At 41.2% G+C, this 14,747-nt stretch overlaps 1 protein-coding gene across 3 annotated transcripts in view; it reads left to right on the forward strand.

The window, feature by feature from the left end:
* The window catches only part of NELL1 (neural EGFL like 1), a 960,090-nt gene that overhangs the window by 100,736 nt on the left and 844,607 nt on the right, over window positions 1–14,747 (forward strand). For all 3 annotated transcript variants that reach the window (XM_017948552.3, XM_009186422.4, XM_021926833.2), the window contains one exon: window positions 11,977–12,127. In XM_017948552.3, coding sequence (XP_017804041.2) covers window positions 11,977–12,127 — 151 coding nt within the window. The remainder of the gene's footprint in view (window positions 1–11,976; window positions 12,128–14,747) is intronic.

Consider the following 14,747-nt stretch of genomic DNA (forward strand, 5'->3'; position numbering starts at 1 on the left):
TTCTACTTCTCTATGCCACAACTGTCTTTTTGCCTACGGAGCCACAGGAGCTTACCTTTGAAACATTAGCTGTTCACCCTAGTAATTGCTCTATCCTCTAATTTAATGAAAACCCATTAAACCGAAACAATAATTAAAATGAGACATCATCTCTGTAGGAGGCTTGCATATTAAAATCACTGTGCATTTCAATGCAGGCAGATTTTTATTCTTGAAAAACAGCATTTGAAGCAACATGTAAAAATGATTTATAATGAATAATCATAAATTAGAGAGCTTGGCAGTTGAACATGATGCCCTACTGTTTACTATTGAATCTGAGTAGATGTGGCAAGGTCAGGACCAATACAGCATTTAAAAATGTCTCTTTCATGCCTGAGAATTAGGACTGTGCACAAAAAGGAATGAATTGTAATTAGATCAGCCCACCAAACTTTTTAAGCAGGCTAGAGATGACACCCTTAATATACGGAATAGTTTAGGCTGTGGGAGGAGGAGTGTGTCTTTACGTAGGGAAGGCGTAGCATTGGAGTAGAGAAGTGTAACGGTTCTCTCGTGTTGGGGATTAGGGAAGCCAAACAGAAATATACAAAATAAGCTACAAAGTTGGAGTCAGAGACACATCTCTGCTACTTGCTAGAGGTGAGATCTTGGATAAGTCACTTATTTTCTATAAACCACAGATTCTTCATCTTTAAAGTGAGACTATTAATTCCCATTTAATTGGTTTTATGAATTTGAAATATTATCATGTGTATGAATATGCTTAGAAAATATTAAAGCCCTGACTTTAATGTCTAGATATCTGGGCATTTTTTTAAAGCGTCTCAGAAATGTCATAAGGTGCATAGTACCAAAATACTAGGCACTTTTCATTCATTCATTCATTCCTGAACCCTGGAAGGCGAGTGTTACAGATGAGGCAACTCAAGGATGAAGGGAGGAAAACAGCTATCTAAGGTTGTACAGCAGGTACTTGGCAGAGCTGAGATTCAAACACTGGTTTGTCTGAGCCCATAGATGGTGCTGAGGGGCAGTGGTGCCTTATGGTTGGCTTTAGACAGATCTGGGTTTGATTCCAGATAGACTACTTAGTAGAACACGTTTTAACTTTTCATATCTTGTCTGTAAAGTGGAGATAGCAATGCTGACACCATTAGGCTGCTGTGAGGATCCAATTAGCATATATAAAGTCCTTAGCTTGACATCTAGCAAAAATAAAAAATTCAGAACTGTTTGAAAATTGACTGGCTGGACATAGATTGGAGTGGCTGGAAGTCCTGTAGCCGCTGCCCAATTTTCAATTTTTGTTTTAACAGAAGAGAGTTAGAATTGACTACTAACCATGCCTCCACCCATGGCTGGCAACCCCTGCTCACCTGCCCACTGCTCTCCTGCTCACTGCTCTCCTGCTCACTGCTCTCCTGCTGGGCTACAGCCATAACCAACCATCAGTGTGACCTTTACTTCAGCACCAGCTGCAGCACCAAGGCTCTTGTGGCATGGTGGCTGCTGCCATAGCTTGATACCCCACCCATCCTACAGGACCCAGGGCCTGTCCTGGCTCTATACCAAACAAGCTAACAGTTGTCATGTGCTTGTTTTGTGGAAGACAGTTTTGAGAGTTCAACATGTACTAATTGATTTAGTCTTTATACTATCCCCGTGGGTATATGTGGTTTTATTCTCATTTGTAAAAATGAGGAAGCTGAGGCACAGAGAGATTAAGTTATCTAAGATTATACATCTGATAAGAGGCGAAATTGGATTTTTTTTTTTTTTTTTTTTTTTTAGATGGAGTCTGGCTCTCTGTCACCCAGGCTGGAGTGCAGTGGCGCCATCTTGGCTCACTGAAGCTTCCTCCTCCCAGGTTCAAGTGATTCTCCTGCCTTAGCCTCCCAAGTAGCTGGGATTATAGGCACATGCCACCAGGCCTGGCTAATTTTTGTATTTTCAGTAGAGATGGGGTTTTGCCATGTTGACCAGACTGGTCTTGAACTCCTGACCTTAAGTGATCCACCCACCTCATCCTCCCAAAGTGCTGGGATTACTGGCATGAGCCACCACACCCAGCTTGAAACTGGAATCTTAACCAAACAGTGAGGCTTCAGAGCCTGAGCTCTTAACCACTACCTTACACTGCCTCTTACCTGGAAGATTAAGTCCCTGGTGAGGGGACTCACTCTCTGGGCCTGCTCCAGGTGATTTCAGACCTGTGATGACATGACCTAAACATGACCTTTTTTCCCCTCTCTCTTCCTTCTCTCTCTCCTTTCCTTCCTTCCGTTCCTTTTTTCCTCCCTCCCTTCCCCCTTTCCCCCTCCCCCCTCTCCCCTCTCCCCCTCCTCCCCCTTCCCCTCCTTCCCCTTCCCCTCCTTCCCCTTCCCCTCCTCTCTTCCCCTCCCCTTCATTTCCTCCCCCTTTCCCCTCTCCTCCCCTCTCCCCTCTCCTCCCCTCTTCTGTCCCCTCCCCTCCCCTCCCTTCTCCTCTCCTCCCTTTCTTTCTTTCCCTCCCTTTCCTTTTTCCTCCCTCCCTTCCTCTCCCTCTTTCTTTTTTCTTTCCTTCTCTCCTCTCTTTCCTTTCTTTCTCTCCTTTCCTTCCTCCTCCTCTCTCTTTTTCTTTCTTTCTTCTTAGAGATAGGGTCTTTCTCACTATGTTTCCCGGGATAGACTTGAACTCCTGGGCTCAAGTTATCCTCTGTCTCAGCTTCCTGAGTAGCTGAGATTACAGGCATATGCTACCATGCCTGGCTCTACTTTTCTTGTATCTCTGAACTGAAAAGCTGAGCAGAATCCATTCGCTTCTGTTTGTGTCTTTATAACTAGACTTTTAGCTCCTCATGAATAGAAGGTGTGTCTTAGTTTTGTGTCCACAGTGCTGGTTCAGAGGAGTGCTCAGTAAAGGTTTTTAAAGTTAAGAATGAATGAACAAAGGAATAAATGAGTGGATGGGTGGTTAGCAGAGGGCAGGGGCAAGGACTGCCCTCATGTCTTCATAAGAACATCGAGAGATCCCTTGCTGGAACTGATGTTCTTGCACCCGGCAACCTTTGGTGCTTAGAGTTCTGTGCACTATGTGATGAGTACACCCTTGGGGTTCTCAGACTCTTGACAATCAGTGTGTATTAAAATGGCACCTGAGGAGGGTTGCTGGTCAGTTATTGCCAATAAAACCCCTCTGTTGTCTTCACTGATTTAAGGATACACAATTGTGGGACTGAAAGCAAGGTGATTGGTGATTATTTTCTTCTTTTGTAGGATGTCCTTCTTGTTTCTCCAATTTCTATGATGAGCTCATATATTTTAGCATAAACATTGTTTTTTTCTTACAATAACTCTCAGAGAAGATTTGGAAAATTCAGACACATGGAAAGAAGAAAAATTTCACCCATGTTAGCTCCTAATTTTTGACAAAATTGAAGGCCATGCCTATCTATCTGCTATGCATCACGAAATAAATTTTATGTTACTGTAGACTTGATATGATGCTGTATGTACTATTGTATACCTGTTTCAGAGTATTGGCTGGACACTTCTATGTTATTTCAATGCCTTTCATATCATTATATTATCATACATAATTTTCCATGGGGTGTATATATCCTAATTTACTTAGCCATTCTCTGCTGTTGGATAGCTTCTTCACTATATAATGCACTCTTAATCGTATTATAAAAGTCTTTTCACCACTCTTTTGCTTTTTGTTCTCCTGTCTTGTGATTCACATGGAGCTGGCATTCATACTTTAACTCTCTCTTTATTCCTGTGTTGCTCACTGAGATGGGGCGGGAGGTATGGGGATGAGGGGGATGGGGATAACAGGACTTGATTGCTGGTGGGTGGCAGTGTGGAAAGGCAGCCTAAAGAGGAGTGGCTACACGTTGTTAATTTCTTAGCAACAGGGGATGCATTGATTTGCCTTACTAGTATTGTCAAACGTTTTTAAGAAGAGCTCATCTGCCTTACAGTACCTATCTAATTAGCAAAATTATGGGGTACCAGAATCTCTTTTGATCGAATTACACAGTAATTACAGAAAATTGCTTAATACCATGTGTCACAGGATGCCTTAGGTTTAGTCCCCTAATGGAGGAGTTGGGGACACTGAACTAGCTTTATTATTCTTTAGGCAGCTCATTACTTGAATGTACTTTTTCTCAACAGGTTTGGGTTATATTTTCATGTATCTGGTAAACCTTTTTTCTTATATTGTGTTCCAGACTTTGGAGCCAAGATATGATTTATTAATGTGACAAAGATTTGAGGCTTAACCACGTACCAGGCACTGTGCTAGGTGTAGTGTACATATTGGTAGGCAATTTTTCATGGAACTTACAGTCCAGTGGGGAATAAATATAGCACTTGGCGGGGGGCTGTGGCTCATGCCTGTAATCCTGGCACTTTGGGAGGCCAAGGTGGGTGGATCACTTGAGCCCAGGAGTTTGAGACCAGCCTGAGCAATGTGGCGAAACCCGATCTTCTACCAAAAATACAAAAATTAGCCAGGCGTGGTGGTGGGTGCCTGTAGTCCCAGCTACTCAGGAGACTGAGGCAGGAGGATCGCTTGAACCTGTGAGGCAGAGGTTGCAGTGAGCCAAGATTGCACCATGATCCAGCCTGGGCAATAGCCTGGGTGATAGTGAGATCCTGTCTCAAAAAAGCAAAAACAAACAAACAAATATATATATATATATATATATAGAGAGAGAGAGAGAGAGAGAGAGCACTTAATAAAATGATTACACATGTAAATGATTATACACATAATCCCTGACAATTGTGATAAGTACAATGAAGATAAATAAAGACAGGAACCTGAGCTGGCCTGGGGTGGTCAGAGAAAACTGGCCTGAGGAGTAGCAATTAACATGTTATCAGAAAAGGAGAGAAGACAGATGGTTGCTGCAGATGGGAGTGTACCAAAATGGGGAGGAACATGGCCCTGGGAAGAAGGGATGTGAGGCTTGTGGTGCTGGAATGCAGGAGTGCGGGCTGTTGGGGACAGGAAAGGGAGGAGGATAAAAAATAAGCAGAGGCATCAGTTGCATACCATGGAATGTCACAGTCGACTCTGCTGGGGCAAGAGTCAGCTTTGTCTCCACTCGTCATGTGACCTTGGGCAAGCCATGAAACCTCTCTGTGCCTCAGTTCCTTCACCTGTTAAATGGAGATGTGTTTGTATTTACCTCATAAGGGATGTACAAATAGATTGTTCATTCATTTATTCAATAAATATTTCCTGAGTGAACACAAAAGTGCCAGACACTGAGTGTATCATGGTGATTTACCCTTGATTTATATCAAGCACCAAGATCACACAGATTGGCGAATAGCGGGTGTAACACAGTTAAGAGTGTAGCTCATGGAACCAGCTTGCCGGGTTGAAATCTCAGCACCAAGCCTTCCTAGCCTAGTGTCCTTTAGAACATTATTTAAATTCTGTAAGCTTTAGTTTGGTCATCTGTAAAGTAGGAATAATAATAATGTCTTCTCCTAAAGTTATTGTAAGTGAGATGACATGTGCAGAGCATTAGCCCTGCCCTTGGCACAGTAATAAGACATACACGTTTGATTTGTCTCGTTCCGGCTTCTGGAACAAATGGAGGTTTAACAGAATGTTATTGCGCACTTGTTAGTGGAGATGAAAATCCCTTACATGTTAACTGGGAGTCTTCTAGTGATTTCTGTTTCTTTGAAAGTTGCTTGGATCTGACATCCTTAAAGAAGAACATCTGACATCCTTAAAGAAGGGTCACAAGACCAAATAGTGGGACATGTGCCTCCCATCCTCCAAAACCAGAAATTGCCTCACTGGTGGTTGGCAGTTCTGAATTGACAAATTTCCTTTACATTCAGAAATGAAAAGCCAACTGTCATTTCAAATTAAGAAATGTTGCTTTACCTTTTGGGGCCGTTCTTACCATGAACTTGTGTGGCACTCAGGCTAGAAGGATGTGGCCTGTCTATATCAGGAGCTTGCTATATTTTGAGGTTCTCAGTGTAATTACTGAAATGTTGCCTGCATTCTCTAGCAGTTGAGGCTGAGGCGGGCTGCCTTGGTGCGTTTGTGTTTATGTGTTTCTGGCCGCTGCTGCTTTTCCCACCTCAATTTGCTGATTCTTAGCTGTGCACTGGTGGGGATTTTGCCTCTTGGTCTGCTTTGTGCTAATGTGGTACCCCTTGGCCAATCAGGGGCCTGAGAATTTGCTCCAATATTAGCTAAGTAGATGCTTTCTCTGCTGAACTTGTAGTAAGAGATACACTTGCAGAAAAAGAAAAATGCTGGGATAATGTAAAACACGTGAGTTCACAGTCATACAATGCTGTTGCAGTGAATGCCCTCTTCTCCCTCTCTCCTGCCTAGTAAATGCTTATTCATGTTTTTAGAGTCAGGTTCAATGATATCTCCTCCATGATGTCATCCCTAATCTCTAAGGGGCCTCCTCTGTTTATTTTTGTGCACTGCCCTATTCTGTAACTGTTGTCTTAAGGAAACTGTCTTGCTTATGTGTCTATCCTCCAGGGCAGAAACTGTATTTTTACTTTCATTCCCCCAGTGCCAACCACCGTGCCTGGCGCAGGGGAAGCAAGGTATATGCTTGTTGACAATGAAATTCACCACCATCCGCACTCTATACATCAGGGAAGAGCGAAATGAATTTGCTTCTATTTGAGGCAGAGAAGAGTGTGTGAATACAGAGAAGAGTGTGTGAACACAGAGAAGAGTGTGTGAATACCATCATTTAATTTCTTTCCTTCTCCAATCTCCTCCCTTCACCCAGCACTCTTTTTTTTTTTTTGCTGATGTTTAATCATCATATTAGCATTTTTAGTCTTTCTTTAAAAATGAGTAGGTAGAACTGTTTTATCCTGGGAAAGAAAAAGCACTTAACTCTTGCTGCTGAGTTAGCACTTCTTAACTAGAACATGCAAAACCTGAGTATTTCGAATGCCATTTTCCCCCTTTTCAAAAATGTGAAATATTCACTTTAAGTGAAGTGGTTGTTGTATGTGAAACTACTTTTATGCAATGGTAGCCTCCAAGGACACTCCGAGAGGTTACAAAATGGGAAGCCTCATGGACAGACTAAATTCAAATACTTGAATCATGTTTAAAATATCTAGGAGGAAGTAGGGGAAAGAGATGGAGTAGGTTAACACATGTAGGATTGAGTGTGAGCAGCGGGAAGCACCAGCCCACCCAGTTCCTGTGTTATTCATTCCTCATATATTCTGTTTTTTTTTTTTTTTTTTCTCTCTCTCTCTGCTGCATCAGCTTCTTTGATGATGGTGTGATTATGAGGACTGGAGCTGAGGTTAACGAAAAGGGAGGGGGCTCAGTGAATGGGAGATTTCCGGAGCCCACATGCTTCCTCTATTGGAAATACTTAAGAGCAAGTAATCTTGGATACACCTGTAATTCACCAGTTAATTTGGTGAGCAGTGATGGGTTTTATTAGCATTTCTCAAAGATAGTACATGTGGGACCAGAATGGAAATGAAACGGATGTCAATGATGGGTGTTGGTTTAGGGATGGCGTGACTGTCATTGTGAAGGTGGCATGATTTGCGCATTATAACTTGGTCCTCCCAACCCATGTATTTGCAAGTAACACTCTTATTCAATCCTTTTTATCTGTATTCAACACACTTATGTTCCATGTATTCAGTCTATGTTTAGCATGTTTCACAGGTTTCTAACTTGCTCTCTATATTTAGCACTTCTTATGGGCTTTATCTGTCCTGTTTGTTTTTCTTGTTCTCTCTAGCAGAATTGAATATTCTTAAGTAATACAGCAAACACATATTATAGTGGTTGAATATAGAAGTACAATATTCACTATAGGTTCCCATTAATTGGGTTTCATTGGTTGCTCTTTTAACTCCAGGGATAAAGCAGGTTGCTGCAAAGTAGGTGACATATCACTATTTTTAATAGTTGACAACTTTATGTTTTATGTTAATTTGGAAAATCAGCAGAGGAGAAAAATTGTAGAATCTAGGTTTCTTAATAGATGGAATTTGCCCTCAGTGCTCTCTTTTGCTATGCAGCTATGAGCAGGATCAAGTGATTAACTGAAATGAAACGTCAAGACTAGGAAAGAACTTGGAGATCATGGAATTTAGTGGTCTTAATTTTCAGATGTAGAGTGTGAGGTTCAGAGAGGTAAGGTACTTTATCCAAAGTCACACAGCTAGTCATCTGCAAAACTCACAGTGATCTCAGTCCTTTGAAACCTGTCCAGTGTTTCTGCCTGCATATTGTAAGACATAGAATTACTTTGTTGTGTTTTTCTTAACATCTGAATCATGGTCAAAATTTACTTGAAAGGGCTTCTCTGAAAATGAGAATGCATATAAAGCCTCAGTGTATCAAAACAGATGTTTCTTCCATTTCACTCTAGTGAGTGCTAATGGGGTCTCTTTACTTCAGTGTGCCAATCATTTATAAAAAGGAATAAGAAAAGCCAGCATAAGAAATGTTCCGTTTTCTTGGAGGGTTGAGTGAGTATGGTAGGACTAGATCAGACTATTAAGTGGAGGTGTCCTGCAAAGAAGTAGGGCTTATTTAGCAGCAAACATCATTAAAATAAATTTTCATGGCCATGAGCATTTGAGAAGGACCCATTTATCTCCTGGTTTTCCAAAAGATATATTATTTTCTGACCATAATATATGTGGTTACTTGAAGTAACAATATAAATGAGAAAAATAAATGGAAAATACATTAATCAATTCAGTAAACCTTTATTGGATGCCTGTTTTGTGCCAGGTACTAAGAACTGTGGATAAAACAATGGATAAATAAGTATGCCTGCCCTCATGGAACTTACAGTCTAGTGGGAAAAGAAAGGAAATAATATGAGGTAACAAACTTGAAACAAGACTGTGATAAATGATATCAGCAAATAATAAATGGATTACAGGACATATAATATGACAAGTCAAATGAAGAAAATACCCAGACTGGAGTATTAGAGAGACATTAATGCAGAGCCTGCCTTGGAGAGGCCAGAAGATTGCATTTACAGTGAAAGCTGAAGGAGAAGGAGTCAGGGACGTGAAAAGGAGAGAGAAGAGCACTGTGGGCAGGGGGACAAGCATGAAGATCTGAGGTGTGAGTGGGCCTGGTGTGCTCTTCTAGCAACCAAGGAGAAAAGTATGAATGGGGTGGGAGAGGTAGGCAAGAATCAGTTTGTGTGCAACTTTGCAGGCATGCTGAAGGGACTGGATTTTATCCTATGAGCAGTGGGAAACCATTGGAGGATTTTAAGCAGGAGGCTGAAATGACTCGGACTTAGGCTTTAAAAAGAGCACGTTAACTACTGTGTGAAGAATGGTGAAAAGAGGGCAGTATGGAAGTGGGAAGGTTAGGAGATCATTGGAAGCACCCTAGGGAGCAATGATAGTGGCTTGGCAAGAGTTTTAACAGTGAAATTGGGAAGAAGTGGACAGATTCCAGATGTGGGAGCCCACTTGACTTGTTTTTAGATTGGCTATGGAGAGTGGAGAACAGGGAAAAATCAAGGGCAATTTCTAGTTTTTTGACTTGAGGAACAGGGTGTTACCGTTTACTAAGACTGGGACCTCTGTGAGAAAATTGAGAGTGGAGGGAAGAGAGAACAGGCTTCACTGTGGGCACATTACAATTTGAAATGCTTGAAGGTGAACATTTGAATGTACTGCTTAAGGGAGAGGTTAGGGCTGCAGATATAAAGTTGGAGGCCATTGGTCATGGGGTTGGATGATATCACTCAGGGAGAGTTGAGTGAGAGGTGAGGATACCCATAGCTGATATGGTATTCATATCCATTTCCTCCAGCAGGCATTGCTGAACACTTATGGCTCTCTTTTCTTTGGTCCCAAGCTTTAGAATCCTGAAATTCAGGCATCCACTACCAAGCAGTTGATTCCTAACTGATGAGTAAAGAAGAAAAAAGTAAAAAGTCAACATATAACTGAATTTTGAGAGTTGAATTTTTTTTGGCATTACTTATAGGTGAATTTATTAAGATGATCTTTGCTTAGAAGTAATGATAATAGGGTGCGGTGGCTCACACTTACAATCCCAGCACTTTGGAAGGCCAAGGTGGGTGGATCCCCTGAGATCAGGGGTTCAAGACAAGCCTGGGCAACATGGGGAAACCCTGTCTCTACCAGAAATACACACACACACGCACACACACAAAAACATGGTCATGGTGGCACATACCTGTGGTCCCAACTACGTGGGAGGCTGAAGTGGGAGATCGCTTGAGCCCGGGAGGCGGAGGCTGCAGTGAGCCGAGATCATGCCACTGCACTTCAACCTGGTGACAGAGTGAGACCCCCATCTCAAAATAAAGAAGTAATGATAATAAAAATAATATTAACAAACATTTTCTAATACTCTCGTTTACAGAGTGATTCACTCACACATTTAATAGGTTTTAAATATCATCTGGAATGTCTTTGGCTGGGATTTTGTAGAAGGTATAGAAGCATTTTTCAAGTGGCTATCTCTTATCTCAAAGCTTGACAAAAGCTGACAGCATGCCACTTAACAATTAAGTAGTGAAGGCCTTGCTACTATTGTGTAGGTAGGTTTTATACTGGTAGACTGGTCTACCTGAGTTGGGTGTCTCCAAGATAGAGGACAAACATTGCTTTCTGCCATTCATAGTCTAGATATTTACAGGTGGAAAAGACTGTGCTGTTCTTTTCTGTGTTATAAAATTGAAGCAGCAATTCAAGAAATTATAGAAGGCTAAGGTGGAAGGCTCTAAGAGATTACCTAGTCCACTCCCTCATTTTGCAGATGAGAGAACTGAGGCCCAAGGTCAAGAATTGAAGGACATCTTATTCAGAAGCCACTCTTTAGGATGAGATTCTTCAAGGTCCATATACCAGTCTGTGATGTTGCTTGGGCAGTGCAGCCTTTGAAGTTCTATGTTTTTCAAGGGCTTCCCATGTAGTCCTGGAGAAATAACCAAGTAGTTATCATGCAGTCAGAGGAAGTGGTCAGAATGTGAGAGGAGGCCACCAGACGCACTTATAATGTTCATTTATCATCCTCTGAATAATCTTCTCTAACTTTGCTCCCTTAATGTCCCTTTCTGATGCCAGAAAATGTAGTGTAAAATAATGAGATAACACCTAGTTTATCATGACAAGGGTGAGTCTGGGTATGAAGTGATGGATGTCTCTCATTATGCTGATGTTGGAGAAAGAAACATTCTTGTCCAGGAGCAGGATTAGCTGGAATCACACACCTCTAGGCCTGCTGAATTGGCTTCAACTTCAATAAATATTTCATGAGGAAAGTCATCCATTGCATGTTTATGGAGAAATTCCAAGCACGCATGTGGAGCATGAGCATGCCTTGTATTTATTCTTTAAGCAAAGGCAGAGTTGTCTGGCATTATTAGTGCTAGTAAATATCTGCTAGGTACAAGGCAAGGACAGGTTTCCTATATACATTGTGGGGAGAAAGAAGCTGTGTCCATGGAAAAAGTGAAATTGGAGGATGCTGAGTGGCATTCGGGTCTTATTATCCAAGATTCTCTGAATTTAGGACCACATTTATCCGACTACCTCTCACCTTATTTACAGCAACCTAATCTGTTTGCAGCAAACTGAATTGCTCAGTGTCCTGTCAAAATTCCTGTCAGAAATCACTGGCCAATTGTGAACTTGTCAAAGTGACAAGTGGGCACGGTGACAGAGATAGCGTTTCCGGGATTTGCATTGAATGAATGCAGCTGTAGGGAGTGGTGAATGGTGCCTGAAAATGAAAACTATTGACAGAAGAGGAAAATGAAAAATGCAATCTGGATTCTTTGGACATGACATTTTTAACCATGGATCTTTTCTCCCCTTCCTTCTCATCTCCCCTCTCCTCTTTCTCCTGTATTTCTTCTCTGTCCTTCTCCTTCTCCTTCCTCTTCTCCTCTCCTTCTTCTCTCCTGTTTCTCCTGATCTTCCTCTTGATTCCTAGACATGGAAAGAGAGATCCATGCAGCTCCTCATGTGAGTGAGAAATTAATTCAGCTGTTCCGGAACAAGAGTGAATTCACGTTTTTGGCCACTGTACAGCAGAAGCCATCCACTTCAGGAGTAATACTGTCCATTCGAGAACTGGAGCACAGGTAAGAAAGCTCTTTCTGCTTTTGAAAATCTCCTTAGAGTTAATGGGTCATACAAAATGTCTTGGAATTTAGAGTTTGTAGCCCCATGAAAACTTTCATCTAACTGAGGCCTCGTTTCTGTTAAACACATTCATGAATTTACTTTGCATTAAGAATTTACTTTGGTCAAAGTGGCTTTCTTGTTTGCTCTCCAAGGACCAATCATGAGTATCTTTCTCACTTGTCTTCTGGTAGACTTTGAATAAAATCACATTCTATCATATTTAGTCATCAAGCAAGTTAATTAGTTATGTTTAACAACCTTCAATAAACATTTACGGTGTGTTTATGTGGGGATTATACTTGACACTGGGAATATTAAGGTGAATAGTGTAGGATTTTCATTGCAAAGATCACATAAGCTAGTAGGGAAGATAGACAAATAAATATAATAAAGTATTGAAGATGCAGTGCTAGAAGGTTGTAATCAGGAAATAAAGGTAAGAGTAGTCATTCTGCTAAGTGTTGTGGTAGCCAGGAAAGGCTTTGGAAAAGATGATTGTTGTATAAGGAAAAAAATCTGAGTATTTTACATGCCGAATGTGAAGGAGTAAGGGATGGAAGAATAACATTTCAGAAAGAGGTTGCTATGATTTTTAAGAATCAACACGTGGGTAGGTAAGTGGTTGGAACATAAAAGCGTGTATGGGGAAGGGATGAGAGTTTGGGTTGGGCAATGAGGGGTGGTATTATAGAGGTAGGTAGAAGCCAGATCATTGCAAAGCTTCAATGCCATGTTAAAAACTTGGGCTAAAGTCCCCTAGGCAATGGGTTTTAAATTTAAGAAAGATCACTCTATCATTGAATTCAAATTAATAATCATTAGGTAACCTAAACAATTTTAATTTTTAATACTGGGTTCCTCTGTATTAGTCCACTGAAAATATTTATGAAGCGCCTACTCTGTTCTAGGTGCCATGTAAGGTTTTGTGGAGAAATCAAAGGAACAAAATCTTCTAAGGATATATGAGGGAGTTTGGCAATGCAGGAAACAAGGCATAACCACACAGAAAGCTAAAGAATAAAAAGTCAATAATAAAGAAATAGTAGATTGGTGTTACAATGAAGTATGGAGCTAATTTCAAAATTACGTAAAGGTGTTAAGTTCACTGAATTAAATGCATTAGGTTAGTGGTTAAGGAAGACCACATAGAGTGCTCTTGAAGCACAGGCAGAATTCCAGCAGCTAAGGGAAGAAGGGTGTTATATCAAACAGAAGGAACAATGTGCACAGTCACAGAGGTGAAGAAATGTAGAGAAATGCAATTTTGGGAGTGGGAACAGCGAACAGACCAATTTGGCTGGAACAGAGGCTCTTTCTATGCAGACTTTTCAGCAGTTGTAAGGATCAACAGTTCTGTCTAATGGTCGTTTGCTCTCAGCCTCAAAGTGTGCTGATGGACCCTGATCATTCTGTGGGGGTGTTGTCATTACAATCTGGCTGTTCTTGGTCAGCCCAGAGAAAGCAAGGTGATGTACATGTCTGTGAGAGATATGGGTTCATTCAAAGGTGTTCTGTGTGCTGGAGAAAGGTATATGTTCTCATTTTCCAAGGATTGAGTGTCAAGGCAAGTCCCAGCTTCACAACCCTACCTTGCCCCATTGGCCTTGTGGGGTTGAGTGTGAATGCCTCTTTGGTATGAGGATTATACAGATGCCCAAAGTAGGAGGTAGATTTTCAGATACTTCTCAGTGAATGCAGAGGAGAGCTTCCCAAAGCAGATAAGAAGCATGTGAAATAGTTGCTATTTTATTAGAAAGAGCAAGCTTTCAGAGTCAGACTGATGGAGGCTGGAGTTCCAGTTCTAGCTTTGTGACACCAGTTTTTCAATGTCTTGGAACCTCAATTTCCTTGTCTGTAAAATGTGTGTAATAATCTATTTTCCTGGGCTTCTGTAAGGATGAAAAAGGATAGCGCATGGTGTGCATGGTGAGTGGCCATCCCATAACACATATACATTTATTCTCCTTGTCTAAGTGTGTTCTGAAACTGTATTTGCCGTGTTTCTCTTTTGGATTTTTTTTTTTTTCAATAGGATAGGTTTTAAAAAAACTTTTGTGTTGCCATGTGAGGCTGTCTTCTTTTATATCCCTAGTAGGTTTCTAATAGAACCCGAGGATGATTGAAAGGAGAGTCATTTAATCATTTTTCATTGTAATAGGAAAACTTCAGAATTTTTTTTTTTTTTTTTTTGAGAAAGGGAGAAGAGGCTGGGCACCATGGTTCATACCTGTAAACCCAGCACTTTGGGAGACTGAGAAGGGCAGATCACCTGAGGTCAGGAGTTCAAGACCAGCCTGACCAATGTGGTGAAACCCCGTCTCCACTAAAAATACAAAAATTAGCCAGGTGTGGTAGTGTGTGCCTGTAATCCCAGCTACTCGGGAGGCAGAGGCAGGAGAGTTGCTTGAACTTAGGAGGCTGAGGTTGCAGTGAGCCGGGATTGTGCCATTGCACTCCAGCTTGGGCAACAAGAGCGAAACTCCATCTCAATAAATAAATAAATAAATAAATAAATAAATAAATAAATAAATAAAAAAAAATAAAAGGGGAGAAGAAAACCATGTACAGGGGTTGAAT

The sequence above is a fragment of the Papio anubis genome, chromosome 12, assembly GCF_008728515.1.
Source record: "Papio anubis isolate 15944 chromosome 12, Panubis1.0, whole genome shotgun sequence".
Lineage (NCBI taxonomy): Eukaryota > Metazoa > Chordata > Mammalia > Primates > Cercopithecidae > Papio > Papio anubis.